Below are 16,986 nucleotides of genomic sequence, written 5' to 3'. Positions count from 1 at the left end.
TCTCTGTGTTACTGAACTACATCTCCCATTATCCTTCTCCGCTAGTCAAGTGGACGGAGGGCTGACGGGAGCGTCACACAACTTAGGTGAGATGGGCGGCGTAGAAATTTAATAAAATAAAATAAACTTGGCGTATCACCTGGCAGAAAAGAGGTTCACAGTTGGCCTCCAGGGCTGTTTGAGAAAACCCCAATCTCTCTTCCTTTTTTTATTTATTTTTTTTAAGCATCTTCTCCTCCTTTCTGACGGTAAGCGTAATTTTCCAGCCACACCTGGAGAACCTAAATCCTGGAAAATGTTTGAACAGCGGCCGGAGGGCAAGGCTTTGAAACCTTTTCATCCTTGACTTAATTAGACGAAGCCGAATAAACTGTATACAATTTTGGGTGTTTGTTTGCATAGTTTAGGCATGCTGGGGAAAAAACAAAAGCATTGTTTAGCCCAAGCTTGCTGACGTCCGTTTGGAACTGCATTATGTCCCATTTACAGTTCCACGGGGTGATCTTGAGTGGGGGGGCTTGCACCAATTCCCTCTCACCGCCTCCTGGGGGCGCCACCCCCGCCGTGCAATACGCCGGTCACTTCCTCTGGCCGAGAATAATGGACGTTTTCAGCACTTTGGGGACGTGGCGGATGGTGAGAGACACCCGGGTCTGACGAGGCAGCGTGTCCCCAAAGTCACAGCCACACAGGCTGGCATTAGCCACTTTCTGCGTGACGGTGTCCGCCGTGACGGGGCGGATACCATGTAGGTAGCGCACATACATGTCTTCCTGCAGGATTAGGAGGCTGCGGGGCTTCAGAAGCAAGCAGAAGGCGTGGCGCTGCTCCTCGGTCTGCGGGGCCGAATTCTGCAGGGGAAAAAGCTCAACAGGGTTGGAAAAAAGGTCATTTACAATGCGGGATCCACAGAATCAGATTCTCGCCTTAACAAGGCCAGATCAAATGAGAGCTAGCCAGTTCCACGCACCCACGACATCTACTCATCTTCCAGCTGATGAGGTGGAGAAACTGCCCTAGAGTAGGGGTTACTACAGGCAGCCCTTGACTTTCAACAGTTCACTTAGTTCAAAGTTACAACGGCCCCGAAAAAGGTGACATAACCGTTTTCCACACGTACGACCGTTGCAGCATTCCCCCACGGTCACGTGATCGAAATTCAGATGCTTGACTCATGCTTATGACGGACGCAGCGTCCCGGGGTCATGTGACCTTTGTGACCTTCTGACAAGCAAAGTCAATGGAGAAGCCAGATTCACTTAACGACCGGGTTACTAACTTGGAAAACTGCACTGATTCACTTAACAACTGTTAAATGGTCGTAAAATGGGTGCAAGGTTCAATTAACGACCGTCTCGCCTAGTAATGGAAATTTTGGGCTCAACTGGGGTGGTAAGTCAAGGAGCCGCCTGTAAAGTTAAGAGGATTGTTGTGGTTTTGTGTTTTGAGCTCACCTTTTGGGTTTCGGGTGGCGCTTCTCCGGTAACGGGGTGGTAGAAGTCGAGGAGAGTGTGAGACCCCAAATTGATGGTGGTAACAGTAGGATAATACAGCGGGCCGTCTTCGTGCGGCTGCAAGCAAACCGAGAATTAGTAAAGCGGCACTTGGATCCCCCCCCAAGATAAAAAGAGAAGGGGGGAACCCCCCTCATGGTTACCATGATGCCCTGGCCAGGTTGGTATTCGTTCACCAGGACATGGTTGGCTGCCTTTCCTCCGAAGACCCCGAGGGAGGACACGCGGTCCACGTAACGCTGCAGCCAGGGGGGCAATTTCTCTGCCACCATCCCCTTCGGGTGGGGCAGCCCTCCTGCAGGGGGGCGACAAAGACAACGCTGAACGTTACTCTTGGCACCAACAGGACCGTGACCTTGATGGAGATAGAATGGGGCGGACCAATTCCGCTCCCCACCCCACAAATGGTACACTCCAAATAGAAAGGAAACTCGAGAGCCCAGAATTCCAAGCGAGCACGGGCCCAAACTATGGGAATTCTGGGTGTTGTAGTCCTAGCACACTGGAGGACCTCAGGCAGCCATATAAATCTGTTTATACAGATAGTCAATTTATAATGCTTTCCAAATTAAAGATGGATTGAAAAAGCTGACTTGTGAGCAGTCCTTCCACTTATAGCAGCAGTTCCCAAACTTTTCTCTACCCTGCACCGCCAAAACGCTTCTGATATATCCTCGCACCCCTTACAAAAGTTAGAAATAATGGCAACTAATTATGCGTATACACTATAATTTTGAAAACCCAAGTTTTCGCACCCCCTGGAATACTGTCTCGCACCCCCGGTTGGGAACCCTTGACCTCGGGATCAAAATTTGGTAACCAGGATGTCTTTACAACGGTTGCAGCATCCCGGGGTCACGTGATCACCATCTGCAACCTTCCAAGCCAACTTCCAAAAAGCAAAGTCATTGGGGGAAGCCATATTCGCTTAGCGACCATGTGACTCACTTAAGCACTCGTGTTAATTGTCTGCTCGTGTTAAATTCTGCTCTCTGTTGTGATCGTAAACTGAAGACTCCCTATAAATAAAGCTCTTTTTTTTCTTCTGTACTTGCATATGCACGGGCAAACAATTTATCACTGATGAGGTTACCTAGTTGGGTCGTGAAACGTCTGCAAGGAAACAACCCAGCTCAAAAAGCACCAAGGAGCCCTCAATTCTACCCTGAGCTACGAAAATTCTCTTTCTTGCCACAATTTACCCCAATTTTGCAGTCTCCTGCCGGACAGCTGTGTCCACTTGGGCTTCGGTGCATTATAAATCTGGAAATTGGAAAGAGAAAGAGATTAATTTCTAGAAGGCTGGCTTGGGAAGCAAACCAGCTTAGGCAGATCCCTCCCAAAGCATCACACAAAAGGTATCATTGTTAGAAGGTTCTCCTTTGCACCTCTGGAAGGTTACAACATCTGCACGTACTTGCTGCAACAGGTATTGCTCTTCTCCCTCACTGATGAAGTCCGGAACATAATAGGCCGCTGGTGGATACTGTACATGGAAAAGAGATCAGAAATTCTTAATTAAGGGGATCCTTAACATGCCCCCCCTGCCTGGACAGGGGGGTGGGTTGCTAAAACCAGGGTGATACAATACAACCTAGCTTTGCACCCCGTGTTGAGGTCTTAGCATGAGGCAGGAACCCCTTCAATTCACTAGACTAGAAACAGGGAGACAGGGGGTTCTGGTCCTGCCTTAGCCATGAAAGGCAGCTGGGGAACTTTGGGCCAAACATCAGGAGACAGTGAGTTCTAGTCCTGCCTTAGACACGAAAGCTGGCTGGATGACTTTGACTCAGTCTCTCTGTGGTCTCTCAGCCCAGCCCAGCCTAACCCAGGGTTGTTGTGGGGCAGGGGTCTTCAAACTTGGCAACTTTTAAGACTTGTGGAATTCTGGGAGTTGAAGTCCACAAGTCTTAAAGTTGCCAAGTTTGAAGACCCCCGTTGTGGAGGGGAAAAGGAGGAGGATGGTGTATTAGGTATGTTTGCTGCGTTATTTGTAAAAATTGTGAGGACAAGCTGGTGGGGCCCTGGCCAGGCCCAGCTTCTTCCTGGCCTCTGCTGACCCCGCTGCACAGCCAGCTAGCTGAGGGGCCCAAATGCAGGAGGGAGATGCCTTGTCTAGTCTAATGAGGACTAGGGGTGACCTGATAGCAGAGTTCCGTATTTGAGGGGCTGCCCAAAAGAAGAAGGGGTCAAATTATTCTCCAAAGCATCTCAAGGCAGGACAAGAAGCAACGGAGGGAAACTAACGAAGGAGAGAAGCAACCTGGGATTAAGGAGGAATTTCCTGACAATGAGAACAGTTAATCAGTGGAACAACCTGCCACCAGAAGTTGTGGATGCTCCAACACTGGAGGTTTTTAAGAAGAGACTGGACAGCCACTTGTCTGAAATGGGATAGTGCAGGGGTAGGCAACCTTGTCTCTTTTATGACTCAGGGACTTCAACTCCCAGAATTCCTGAGCCAGCCTGGCTCAGCATGGAAACCTCTCCCTTTCCCCTCAGCGTGGCTGGCTCAGGAATTCTGGGAGTTGAAGTCCACGAATCATAAAAGAGCCAAGGTTGCCTACCCCTGGATCTGATAGGCTTTCCTGCTTGAGCAGGGGGCTGGACTAGAAGACCTTCAGGGTCCCCCCCCCCCAGCTCTACTCTGGCTGATTGATAATACAGACGGCGCATAAAGAAAGAAATAAATGCTGCCTTCCTCCAGTCCAAAGCCACCTTCCCTGGGAACATACTTGGGCTAGGCGGAAGGGCTCCATCGCCCACACCTGCGGCCTCTCGGGACCAGCGCTGGCCATCCGGAGCTTGCTCGGTTTCTTCTCCAACCTGGCCAGGACAGGTGACCCTCCGCTTCTCACCTGCGGAAAGACAACGGGGGAGAAGTGGGGGTGGGGGCTCATTACAACCTTGCCCTGAGCTCCGGCTCTCGCCCCCCCCCAATTTCATCCTGACTGGTCCTTCGGCGGAGGGGGCGAGGGGGGGGTGGGCTAGCTTAGGCAGCACCTGCTGAATTTCTGCCTGCAGGGCCGCTCCAAGGGCCCCTGTGAAAAGGGGGTCGGGGCTAGATTAGCAGGCGGAGGGGGGGCTTCGGGAGACCCCCTGCCCGGAGACTGAGCCCCCTCCGTCTCGGGAGCCACTCACAGGCACATGGCTACCGGCTCCCTTCCGGGTAGTTCCTGGAGCGGCAGCCGCCTCGCCCAATCAAAACGTGAGCTTTGCCGGGCCCGCCTTTCTGCGGTGGAAAGCACCAATCCGCATTCAGAGCCAGATTAAAAAAAAAAAACCAGGGTCGCTCGGCATTCTGGGAGTTGTATTAACACTCTCTCTCACACACACACACGTGTCTGAAATGTATATTAGAGCAGAAGCATTTCAAGGAGAGGGTGGGTTAATATTTGCCCTCCTCCCCCAAATTTGGGACCTTGGAGGTCTTCTAGTCCAACCTCCTGATCAGGCAGGAGACCCTGTAACCATTTCAGACAAATGGCTGTCCAGTCTCTTCTTAAAAACCTCCAGTGGTGAAGCCCCCACAACTACTGGTGGCAAGGAGTTCCACCGGTTAATTGTTCTCACTGTCAGGAAATTTCTCCTTAGTTTTCCGTTGTTTCCTTCCTTGATTAGTTTCAATCTGTTACTTCTTGTCCTGCCCTGGGGTCCTTTGGAGAATAGTTGGACCCCCCCCTTCTTTGTGGCAGCCCCTCGGATATTGGAAGACGGCTATCATGTCCCCACTAGTCCTTCTCTTTGTAGGCTAGACATATCCAATGTTTGTTAATACGCTATGCGGTTGTTCCAAGCTGGGCTTTTACCTGCAAAATTCATGATGCATCTTAAATGTCCTAATTCCCCCCCCCCCCGAGAAAGAGCGAAAAGGAAGAATCTTGGACACAGTGCACATAGAAACACCTTTTATTAATTTGTTAATAACAGATAAGCAATAACATACTGAGTTTCATCATGCTCACTTTTTTTTGCTTTCCTTCCAGAGAACCTGGATGAGCAGGGAGGGTCAGGGAAGACAGAAACCATGCAAGATTCCACGGGGAGCTTAGCAGAGGGCACGGCAGGCTGTCTCACATGACGGTTTACAAAATTATTTCTCTTTGAAAAATTAAAAAAAAAGAAAGACATCTAGGCAGGAAGAACACAATCCGGTGTGATCTCTACGGAAAGAAAGGTTGTGAAGAGCCATCGCGTTGCTCTCGAGGCTGGTCTGTGCCTTTGAGGATTAGGCCAGTCCTGGTGGATAATTCAAGGGCGGGGGGGGGCTACCCTCCATTGAGAAGAGGGGGGGGACACACCAAGATTGTGCCCGACATCAAACTGAAGTCAACCAAAGGTTTATTTATTGCTAGTCAAGGTGACAGAAAACTAAGTAGACAAATGAAGTGAAATGTTTCCAGCAGTTTTCTATCATCTGGCATCTGGAAATTTAAATTAAAAAATAAATAATTTCCAGCAATGTTGGGAATAGTCATCCCAACTCATTAGGGGGAGCCAGTTTATGCAAGGCTGGTTCGAACTTCGATGAGAATGAAACGTGGGTCTAAACTGGGGGGGGGGCGGGGTCGCAAGGACCACAACGCAATGCAACAATGACCGCGGGAAGGATGTGGGATGAAATGAATCGGAAGCTTCAATGTAGCCATTTGGGTTTTTTTAAAATATCATTTTATATATCTGTACATAAAGGTCCCCAACGTTTCGCCAAGCTTGGGGTTCTTTCTCGTGGCTTGAATGCCACCCTCCCTTTTTTATTTTTAAAATCAGTCCAAAAATAGATGCCCACACCATCTCCCCTTCTGATGTTCACCCCATTTTCCCAAATGGAATATTGTGGCCTTTTAGCAGCTATGCCACAAGACCGGAATAACAAGAGTTGGAAGGGACCTCGGAGGTCTTCTAGTCCAACCATCTGTTCAAGCAGGAAACCTATACCGTTCTGGACAAATGGCTGTCCAGACTCTTCTTAAAAGCCTCCAGTGTTGGAGCACCCAAACTTCTGGTGGCAAGCTGTTCCACTGATTGATTGTTCTCACTGTCAAGAAATTCCTCCTTAGTTCCAGGTTGCTTCTCTCCTTGATTAGTTTCCATCCATTGCTTCTTGTCCTGCCTTCAGGCGCTTTGGAGAATAGTCTGACCCCCTCTTCTCTGTGGCAGACCCTCAGATATTGGAAGACTGCTACCATATCATCCCTACTCCTTCTCTTTGTTAGGCTAGACATACCCAGTTCCTGCAAGCATTTATCATGTGTTTTACCATGCAAGGGGCATTTACAGAGCATAGAACATAGAATCCTAGGGCTGGAAGGGACCAGAGAGGTCCTCTAGCCTAACCTGCTCAAGCAGGAGACCCTGTGCCAGGGTGTCCAACCTTAGTAACTTTAAGACCTGTGGATTTCAACTCCCAGAGTCCCCCAGCTAGCCATAAGGCCACAAATTTGCCAAGGTTGGACACCCCTATCCCATGCCATTCCAGACAAATGCTGTCCAATCTCTTCTTAAAAATCTCCAGTGATGGAGCACCCACTTCTGGAGGCAGGTTGTTCCACTGGTTAATTGTTCTCCACTGTCAGGAAATTTCTCCTCAATTCTAGGTTGCTTCTCTCCTTGATTAATTTCCATTTGCTGCTTCTTGTCCTGCCTTCTGGTGCTTTGGAGAGCAGGCTGCCCACTGGCCTTGTCCCCGGATACCTGTCCCCACAAAGCCCAACCTTACTGGGTTTCTGCACAAACAGCACAGAGATTGAAGGCACACAGGGTCTTAAAGTGACAACCTTGACCTCCATCCCTAATCAATGAGCAGATGGTTCTCTCTCTTCTGGGTTGACAAAGGTGATAAGGAAAAGAAATTTGGGACAGCCAGGTGAGCTTTTGCTCAAGGCCAGGTGGAGGGGAGGGACCTGCCTCCCAAGCCAGGAGAAAATTCTAGACTTCAGGCTCAGCTTCAAAGCAGATGACAGAAGAACGTTGACACGAGTCAAGAGCGAGCGGAGAAACGTCGATGTTTCTCCATAGAGAATGATTCCACCATCAGCACCACAAAGTTTTGCTGTTTTCGTTTCTGCTTTCTGAGTTCACACCCTTCACACTCACAAGTCAGGCTCAGCACTCAGGCTTAGATAAGATAAGATAAGATAAGATAAGACCCTTTTGCCCTCCCCAAAGTCAGTGAAAACTACGTTTGGTTCAACCAAGACAGGAAGCTATCTGTAAAAGGCTGAAATGTTACTAAAATGGATTAAGACGGGTGTTTTTCAAACTAGGCCACTTGAAAATGGGAGGACTTCAACTCCCAGAATTCCCCAGCCTGGGGAAAAAACTCTGGATTAAGATTTAATGCTGTGCAGCTGATAAATGCAAGGTTAAGATCAAATTCACTTACAATATCTTCCCCTGCCTTTTGCTTTAAAAAACAACAACAGAGAACAGACTTCTGGTATTGTACTTACACACAGAGAGACACGCAAACACTACACACCATCAGAGGATGCTATTGGGCGGTTCACCCCTCCCTGTATGTTAATTTGCACAGACATATGCTAAGCACAGGCTGCTTAACTCACACTAGGCTTGCTTTAAGGTGTCCGGTTGCATCGGTAACCCAAAGAGGGAGGTTTCGGCTAGAAAGGAAGATGGCTACTTAGGGTATCGGTGGGCAAAGACATTCGCACTCGGCACCCATTCTGCTCACACGTTAGTCACAAAATGGGCAGATGATTTAAAGCCGGGTTTAAATCTGCATTCATGGGCACACTTAAGATTAAGTCACCAAAATGAGCAGAGATTTGCTCCTTGGCAGAGGAGAGGCGTCTGGCTTTCGAAATTGGTTGATGATAAGATAAAAACTGCTTAGGAAAAAAAGGGAGACGCCGAGGAATTTTAGTAAGGCTGCATTTGCATGGAAGAACAAGCCACGATTCTGGAGAGAATCTTAGCTTGATGTTCAACAAGCTGCCTGCTTGGGACTCAGCTCCTAACTGGTCAACCAAGCAGCGCAATTCTTGACCACAGCCCTCCTCAATGGAGCATTTGTGGCCCACATTGGCCCAAGGCAGTGTTTTTCAAACTCGGCAACTTGAAAAATGTACGCGGACTTCAACTCCCAGAATCCCCCAGCCAGCAAGTTTAGAAACAAGAGTGCCAGTTTCCTATGTCTGTCACTCAAAGGGCTGGGTCAATTGCAAACTAGGGGAGACCGTTGTCCCTTAGCCTGCAGACTCAATTTTAGAATCGTAGAATCCTAGGGCTGGACGGGACCTCAGAGGTCTTCTAGTCCAGCCCCCCGCCCAAGGCAGGAGGTCTTATTCCACCCTAGACAAACGGTTGTCCAAGGAAGCCAAGTGGATTTGCAATGTGCTTTTTCGCGGTGAAGACCTCAGAACTGGACTATGGACTTCCTGATTGCCGGAAAGCTCAGAGACGTGTCTCCCAACCATAACTGAAGGGACGTCCTCCCCCCTGTCCCCCCCAGTAGAAAAATGATTCTAATGGCCGTTGCCAGATCCTCAAAAGAAGTGCTAGAAGAGAGCGGTGGTGCCACAGCTCAGAAAGTGGGGGGACAAACAGGAGGGGTTTAGCATTTCTCACAATCTACTGGGGTGCTCAGGTGATCTAGCAAGGCACTGGGTTCACTAGGGTGGTGATGGAGGCGGGGAGCAGGAGAGGTGAGCGACAGATCCGAAGAGCAGTCTTTGATTACGTGGAGAGCGAAGAAAGAGCAGAGGAAGAGGAGGAAGAGAGAGCGCTGTGGGGGGGGGAGAGAACTCTACGGCTGCATTTCCGCACGCAGCATCCACGGGAACCAGCAACAGAAGAGGATCCTGTGGGAGAGAACAGGAAGCGTGGTCTGTGATTGGTGGGAAAGAAGGGCATGGATCTTCTGAAGACCCTTGGGGAAGGTCTACCTGGTCCATGGAGGACACCTCAAAGGGGTGAAGGAATTCTTGCTGGCTTAGATTAGGATTGAGGTCAAATAGGAGCATCACACGAAGAAGACCCAACCCACAACTCAACAACAAGGATGCTGAGGCAAGTTCGTGGAATGAAATTCAACCACCCAGGAGTGAATCACCCGTGGAAGGATCTAGAAACTCAAGAGGGGGGTGGCCTTCTTCTTTCAGGGGCTCTTGAATCATTTTCCACCCTCCACATGGCCTGTTGCTAGAGGCATGGATTTACAACCATGTTTCTCCCCCTTGGGCACTTTGAGATGGGTGGACTTCAACTCCCAGAATTCCCCAGCCGGGGATCCCAGGGGGCTTCGAAGATGGCCAGATCCCAGTGGCTCTTACCTAGAGATGGAATTTTCTGACGTGATGTCTTTCGGAGATCTGACTGTGGTGAAATTGCGCTTCGGCTGTGAAACTGCAACAGAGGGGGAAAGTTATTATTTTTCTTAAACTGGGAAAGGAGCCCGTTCGATGCCCCTCGGCTCCCGGATCTTTGCTCCTGGAGGAGAAGACGTTGAGGGCCTTACAGTATGGACTTGGCAATACTTGGAATATGGTTTTTGTAGTACCGTTGCACTGGCTGGCTAGCATGGGTTTTCTTGCCTTTGAAACTTTTACGCAGAATATATCGAATATTTTTTTACCAGTCCTGGTTACTAAAAGGGAGTTTTTTCCTGACCGTTAAGGCTTTTGGCAAATTATTAGCAGCACATTTGAAAAAAGGCAAATTTAGAGCACAAGAAAACTCATGTTATTTAGCCTGTGCAACAGGACTTATGCCCAAGCATGTTTACCCGTGTAGTATGGCTGTATTACTTTTACCCTTCTCATCTCTTCCACTACCTTCTCTTATTGGTATCATTATGATTATTATGACTTTGATATATGATTATTATTACTTTGTTGTTTTGCATGTACGCTGAGAACTTCTGCACCGGAGACAAATTCCTTGTGTGTCTAATCACACTTGGTCAAATAAAGTATTGTATTCTATATCACCAGTATTACAAAGTCCGTGTGGAAGTCAGCAGAGGCACATGGATGCTTGCCAGAAACCGAGCCGTGTGGGTTCCCAGCAAATTCCCCCCCATGTTGCTTTCCCACAGCCCTTCCGTTCCCCCAAATAGTGTCGAAGTGAAGTCCGGGGTGTACCTACTGGTAACTTGGTGCACCTTCTTTCCTGAAGTGCCATCTTGGGAGTCCTTGGGGCCTCCAATTCTGCAAGAGAGAGAGAGAGAGAGAGTTGCAATTCACTTAAGAACAAAGATAACAGGGAGTCCTCAAATTACATCCATTCGCTTAGTGACCGTTTGAAGTTACAATAGCACTGAAAAAAGCGACTTATGGCTTCTTGCGATTATGACCATCGCAGCATCCCCATGGTCACGTGGCTAACCGGGGAATTCTGGGAGTTGAAGTCCACGGGTCTTCAAGGGGCCAAGGTTGGATACTCCTGGCACAGAGCAGGGGGTTGGACTAGAAGACCTCCAAGATCCCTTCCAGCCCGAGGATGCTATACAATCCAAGGAAGCCTCATTCCCAGCACCCAAACAGCCAACCTACCTCTGGACCCTGGACGGGGGGGCAAAAACGCCATGCTTAGGGGCGCAGGTGAAGTAGCGAACCCCAAAAACAGAGCCGTCGTGCTTCCCTGTCGGTTTGTCCAGCTCAATTCCAAACCAGTAGCCTAAAAGAAGAGAGACGGACAACAGAGAGCAGTGTAAACATTGTCTCAATATTTGCACTAGTTGTGACTTATGTCGTACCGTCCATGAGTCCTGATAAGGGTCGCAAACGGTTGAGATCTCATATTTCAGGGGCCCCCCCCGGTCTTCATTCCCGCCCTCAGGCAGGGTCTTCCCATTCCAACCTCTACCTTGTCGGCCTTACCTGGAGCAAAATCGGTCTTCCCGTAGAAACGAATGACCCCTTGCTTCTGTCCGGCCACCAGCACCTGATCTCCAATGTCGATCTTCAGTCCTTCGCGGTCCAGGCTGCCCACGGATAAGGACTTCTTTCTGAGCGCTGGGCGGAGAAGGGAGAGGAATAAGGGGAACAAATTTTGGGTGACCCCCCCCATGTAGGATTCCAAGGTGGGGGTTTGCTTGCAGACGTTTCATTACCCAACTAGGTAACATCATCAGTGTTAGAAGGGGAAGGAGTTTGCAGAGTGGAAGAAAAGGAGAAGAGGAAGGAGGGAGGAGGAGGAGGACAACTGTGGGGTCCTTGGTGCTCTCTGAAGTTGGTTGTTTCCATGCAGACATTTCATTGCCCAACTAGGTAACTTCATCCGAGGGAGGGAGGAGGGAGTTTGCACCCCGTTTATATAGAGTTGTCTTCTCTGCCAGTCTTAGTGGGTGTCGTTTTCTCCTTGGTAGTGCCTTGATTAGAGTATTGTTTTTTGCTTGATTGTTTGTCTGGTGTGAATCCCTGCTTATCTAACTGCTGGCTGCTGCAGAGGAGGGGTTCCCCCACATTTACCAGCACTGATGATGTTACCTAGTTGGGTCATGAAACGTCTGCAAGCAAACAATCAAGCTCAGAGAGCACTAAGGACCCCACAGTTCAACCTGGATGTCTGGTGCTGGTATTCCCCCCCCCAGCAGCCACCCTCTGGGGCCTGCCAGCCGCCAGGGACCCCTTCTGCAGCCCCCTTTCCAAAGAGCCCCCAAGCTACCTTTCCGGTCCTTGTCCTTCTCCTTGCGCCCTTTGGCTGTCATGCGGGAAAAATCCATGCGGGGGGTCCGTGGGGTGGAGGTGACCGATGGTGTTTGGTCAGCAGCTTTGGAGATCTTGGACACCGAAGCAAATAGTCCTGGGAAGGCAAGAAAGAAGAAAAGGGCAGCTCTGGTTAATAACGCGGGCTGTAATTCCACCATGTTCGTCCACTAAGCAAGGCAGTTGTTAAGGGAGATGGGAGTTTAAGAAGCATGATAGATAGATAGATAGATAGATAGATAGATAGATAGATAGATAGATAGATAGATAGAGAGAGAGAGAGAGAGAGAGAGAGAGAGAGAGAGAGACAGAGACAGAGACAGAGACAGAGACAGACAGATAGATATGTGACCGTGGGGATGCTGCAGCGGTCGTAAGTGTGAGGACCGGTTGTAAGTCACTTTTTTCAGTGCTGTCGTAACTTCAAACGGTGGGTTGAAGTCCTACCTCTGCCAAAACTCACCATGCTTCGGAGGGCAAATGAAGTAGCGGATGCCGCCCACGCTGCCATCATTCTTGCCCTCCGGCGTATCCAGCTCCACGCCGACCCACTGGCCACTGGCAAACTCAGTGGTGCCACAGAAACGCAAGGTGCCCACCTGCAGCCAAACATGATGGGGTCAAATTGGGTGTGGAGAACAGGAAATTACCTGCGCATCACCTGGCTGGAAACGGATGTAATCTGAGCTGGGAATCTAATGGGACGCTAAGGATCCCTCCAAAACCTAATTCAACAAGGCTGATCCAGATGGGGAAACAGCGGCTGGTATAGGTGGCTGACTGGCACAGGTGGATATTCGGATGGCAGTGTAATGTGTAGCCCAGCCCCAAGAGTTATATAGATTGCAAACAATCTTGGATAGCTGTTCTAGGGGTACCTCTCATGTTAACTCCCTATACAGTCTGAAAGGTTCCCAAATTTTCATGGGTGCTGCAGAAGTGGCTATGTTCTTGCACACAGATGTCCCTTGCTTCCTTCCTTCTTTCTTTCCTTTCCTCTCTCCCACTCCTTCTTTCCTTCCTTCTTTTCTTCCTTCCTTTCTTCTTTCCTTCCTCCCTCCCTCCCTCCCTCTCTCCCTTCCTTCCTTCCTTTCTTTCTTCCTTCCTCCCTCTCTCCCTCCCTCTCTCCCTTCCTTCCTTCCTTCCTTCCTTCCTCCCTCCCTCCTACCAAATCCAATCTTTGATTATCTTTGGCTACACATCTGTAGATTAACGCAGACCGAGCCCTGAAGAAGGTACACAGGAACTGTTAAGAGAAAATATAATTCTGTCCCTGGAGAGGGGGAAAAAGTGAGGAAGAAACTCAAGACGGTCCTGCCTTCATTCTCTTTGGCACAAGAGGGGACAGAGGGGAAAATCTGGCTGGCTTTCAGGATTCGGTAATCCTATCCTGCAACACTGAGAGAGCAATTCCGCAATTCCTGCCCTATCAGACCTCCACGGTGGGGTTCCCCATCCTTAGGCAGATGACAGAACAGGCAGTTCCCATGAGCCTGAGAGAGACCCGGGGGGAGGGGGGGGAACCCTCTCCTCTCCCAGGTCCTTGTGCAGGTGCGCCTTCCTTACCTTCTGCCCGTCCACCAGGACCCGGTCACCCAGCTTGAGGCCAAGAGAGAGCAGCATGAGATTGCCAGGAATATTGTCGTAGTTGGGCAGGGTGACCTTGGGCAGGGTGCACGTCAGGGGCACAGCGTCCAGCAGCAGCTGCTTCAGCTCCTTGGCGATCATGGCAGCCTCGGCCTTGTCCAGGGTCATGTCCATGGGATCGGGCACGACGTCAGCTGGGACCTGCCCTTTGCTGTTCTGTTGAGAGAAAGAGAGAGAGGGGGGGGACAATGCAGTTTCCCCCACCCACGGACAATGCGGGCTCTCTCCACCGATTGCACTCAAGGCCTCCTTCATAAAGTTAAAGGGGGGGTGTCTGGGGAGACCCCTTTCTCAGGGTCTCCATGAAACACCAAGGAAAGCTGGGTGCTTCCAACGAAAAATAACAGAATATCAGAGTCAGATGGCACCTTGGAGGTCTTCTAGTCCAACCCCCTGCTCCAAGCAGGACACCCTATATCAGTGGTTCTCAACCTTTTTAATGCCACGACCCCAACCGGTCGTAAGTCGAGGACTAAACCAGTCATAAGTCGAGGACTAAACTGGTCGTAAGTCGAGGACTTTCCCTGCCCGGAAGCGCCACGCATGCGTGGTTCTGCCCCCTGCGCCGGCCGAGGCGTAGCTGGCAAGCGGCAGAGACGGAGCAGGCCGACCACCAGCTGGCCCAGCCCAAGGGAGGTAAGGCACCCGCTGGAAAAGGGGGAAAAAATGGCGGACAAAAAAATGGCGGACAGCCTTGCTTGGCGACCCCCATGAAATGGTCGATCGACCCCAAATGGGGTCCCGACCCACAGGTTGAGAACCACTGCCCTATATCAATTCAGACAAATGGCTGTCCAATCTCTTCTTAAAAACCTCCAGTGATGGAGCACCCACAACTTCTAGAGGGAAGCCGTTCCACCAGTTGATGGTTCTCACTGTCAGGAAATTTCTCCTTAGTTCTCGGCTGCTTCCTTCCTTGATTAGTTTCAATCTGTTGCTTTTTGTCCTGCCTTCGGGTGCTTTGGAGAATAGCTCGACACACATACACACACACCCCACTCTTCTTTGTGACAGCCCCTCAAATACTGGAACACTGCTACCACGTCATGCCCTAGTCCTTCTCGTCATTAGAATAGATATACCCAATTCCTGCAACTGATTCTCGTACATTTTAGCCTCCAGCCCCCCTGATCATCTTTGTTGTTCTTCTCTGCACTCTTTTTTTAAGGGTCTCAATATTTTTTGCATTGTGTTGACAACCTTTTTCTTTCCGCTAATGTCACTTACAGCAGCGTCGCTGGAGGTGCTCACCTACACCCAGTCTCCTGACTAACAGGCTGGGCTATTTATACGGCATCTTCAAAATCTAATTTTTGCCTCTGGTTTGACACATTTTGTATGTGAGCCTCAATTGGTGTCTGGTTCCTCTGGCAGCCATCTAGAGAGGGGTCGGTCCAAAGTCCCCGACATGCATTAAAAACGAACGAATCACATCTAACAGAAGATCTAATTGCATCAAATAATAATAATAATAAAGAATATTGTGAAGGCATTGGATCAATGTTCCATGAGAATGGGGGTCTTTCTTATTGTCGGTCAAAGACCCATCTGCCCGTTATCTGTGCCCCCCCTTTTTTTTCTCACCCTGACAGCGGGGTTGGCCCCATGTTCCAGAAGACACTTCACGGCCCCCAGACAGAGATTCGAAGCAGCGATGTGTAAGGCGGTTCCATGGTTAAAATCACTGCATGTCGAGTTGAGAACTTCAGGGGGAAAAAAGCAGTACGGACTCAGTTGGGATTCTGAATTAGTTTAGGATGCATTTGCACAATACTAGGCTCTGTACAGGAGCCAGGAGTGGGGAACCTTGGAGGAGGCCCAGCGCCAGGAGTGGGGAACCTTGGCTCTTTTACGACTCGTGGACTTCAACTCCCAGAATTCCTGAGCCAGCCATGCTGAGGGGAAAGGGAGAGGTTTCCAAGCTGAGCCGTGCTGGCTCAGGAATTCTGGGAGTTGAAGTCCAGGAGTCATGAGGGGGCCATAGTTCCCCCATGCTGGCTCAGGAATTCTGGGAGTTGAAGTCCACCAGTCATGAAGGGGCCCTAGTTCCCCCATGCTGGCTGAGGAATTCTGGGAGTTGAAGTCCGCCAGTCATGAGGGGGCCATAGTTCCCTCATGCTGGCTCAGGAATTCTGGGAGTTGAAGTCCACGAGTCATGAGGGGGCCCTAGTTCCCCCTAGCCAGCCTGCTATTGAACTTGAAGAGGGGTGGGGAATTCTGGAAGTTGAAGTCCACCCCTCTTCAAATTCCCAGGGTTGCCAAACACCGTCCTGAGCCATTAGTTGGTTGACTTAAAAATGGCGATTGACAGCGAAAGTGCCAGGTCATTTTGGCCTCCCTCCACCTGGGCAACATGTCCGACCTCCTTCGTGCAAACACACCTTTGGGCTTGGAGGCCTTGAGGAGGATGCGGATGAGTTCGGGGACGTCAAAGTAGGCCGCGTAATGGAGCGCGTTCATGTTGGTCCAGCGGCTGCGCAGCGTCACATCTGCGTCCAGGGCCAGCAGCTGGTTAGAGAGGCGCACGGCGGCAGCGGGATCACCTGGGATGAGCAGAAGCACAGGTGAGCTCCATCGAAAGCCTCCCCCTAAAGGGAACTGACCCCATAAGTCAACTCTAAGTGAGAGGGGGAGGGCACATAAATCAATACAATAATAACATAAAATTAAAATAATAAATAAAATAAAATATAAAAATAATAAAATAAAAATAAAACAGGAAGTAAAACGGGAAGTAAAAAGGGAAGTGAAAAGGGAAGTAAAAAGGGAAAGGAAGGGAAGTAAAAAGAATTGTTAGCAAGTACTTTAGGAGTGGTGCTTTATTCTTTCTCCAGAGAACTAAATTCTAATCCAAACTACAATGACTCTTTTTTCTTGGAAAAAAATAGAGGCAACAAGGAGGATTTTAAAAAAATATAATTTTGCTTGGTAAAGGAAAATTCAAGTGCCTAGGAAACCAGGAAAAAATATACGAAAATGCATATTCTAATAAAGGACGGCTTTCTCAAATAATGGACACACAGTCATGGTAATCTACATTTTATAAGAAAGGGAGAGGTTTGTCAAGAAGGGGCTCGGAAAATTCAGATTGTGTTTTTTGGGCAATTCAGCACCACTCTGGGCATAAAGCACAATGCAAAACTGGACCAGCAGAT

The 16,986-nt window shown here is 49.5% G+C and overlaps 2 protein-coding genes across 2 annotated transcripts in view; both read right to left on the bottom strand.

The window, feature by feature from the left end:
- Positions 1-233: 233 nt before the first annotated feature.
- On the bottom strand, positions 234-4,575 carry ALKBH6 (alkB homolog 6). The gene is made up of 7 exons (XM_015821034.1): positions 4,518-4,575; positions 4,250-4,372; positions 2,932-3,000; positions 2,717-2,777; positions 1,658-1,809; positions 1,455-1,571; positions 234-851 (listed from the first exon to the last, which is right to left on the bottom strand). Exons 2-7 carry the CDS (start codon positions 4,310-4,312, stop codon positions 579-581), a joined length of 735 nt encoding a protein of 244 aa, XP_015676520.1. The 5' UTR covers positions 4,313-4,372; positions 4,518-4,575; the 3' UTR covers positions 234-578.
- A 4,707-nt stretch (positions 4,576-9,282) lies between these two features.
- CLIP3 (CAP-Gly domain containing linker protein 3) overlaps positions 9,283-16,986 on the bottom strand; it is a 9,915-nt gene continuing 2,211 nt past the window's right edge. The window contains exons 4-13 of the mRNA XM_029285062.1: positions 16,213-16,374; positions 15,416-15,573; positions 13,751-13,987; positions 12,648-12,783; positions 12,144-12,281; positions 11,357-11,491; positions 11,030-11,153; positions 10,623-10,684; positions 9,809-9,881; positions 9,283-9,337 (exon numbers count right to left, since the gene is read on the bottom strand). Coding sequence (XP_029140895.1) covers positions 9,283-9,337; positions 9,809-9,881; positions 10,623-10,684; positions 11,030-11,153; positions 11,357-11,491; positions 12,144-12,281; positions 12,648-12,783; positions 13,751-13,987; positions 15,416-15,573; positions 16,213-16,374 — 1,280 coding nt within the window. The remainder of the gene's footprint in view (positions 9,338-9,808; positions 9,882-10,622; positions 10,685-11,029; positions 11,154-11,356; positions 11,492-12,143; positions 12,282-12,647; positions 12,784-13,750; positions 13,988-15,415; positions 15,574-16,212; positions 16,375-16,986) is intronic.

This window comes from Protobothrops mucrosquamatus, unplaced genomic scaffold (assembly GCF_001527695.2).
Source record: "Protobothrops mucrosquamatus isolate PMUCROS unplaced genomic scaffold, P.Mucros_1.0 scaffold1232, whole genome shotgun sequence".
NCBI classification, from domain to species: Eukaryota; Metazoa; Chordata; class Lepidosauria; order Squamata; family Viperidae; genus Protobothrops; species Protobothrops mucrosquamatus.
Note: the sequence above shows the minus strand (reverse complement) of the source record. Positions and strands in the feature narration are given on the sequence as shown.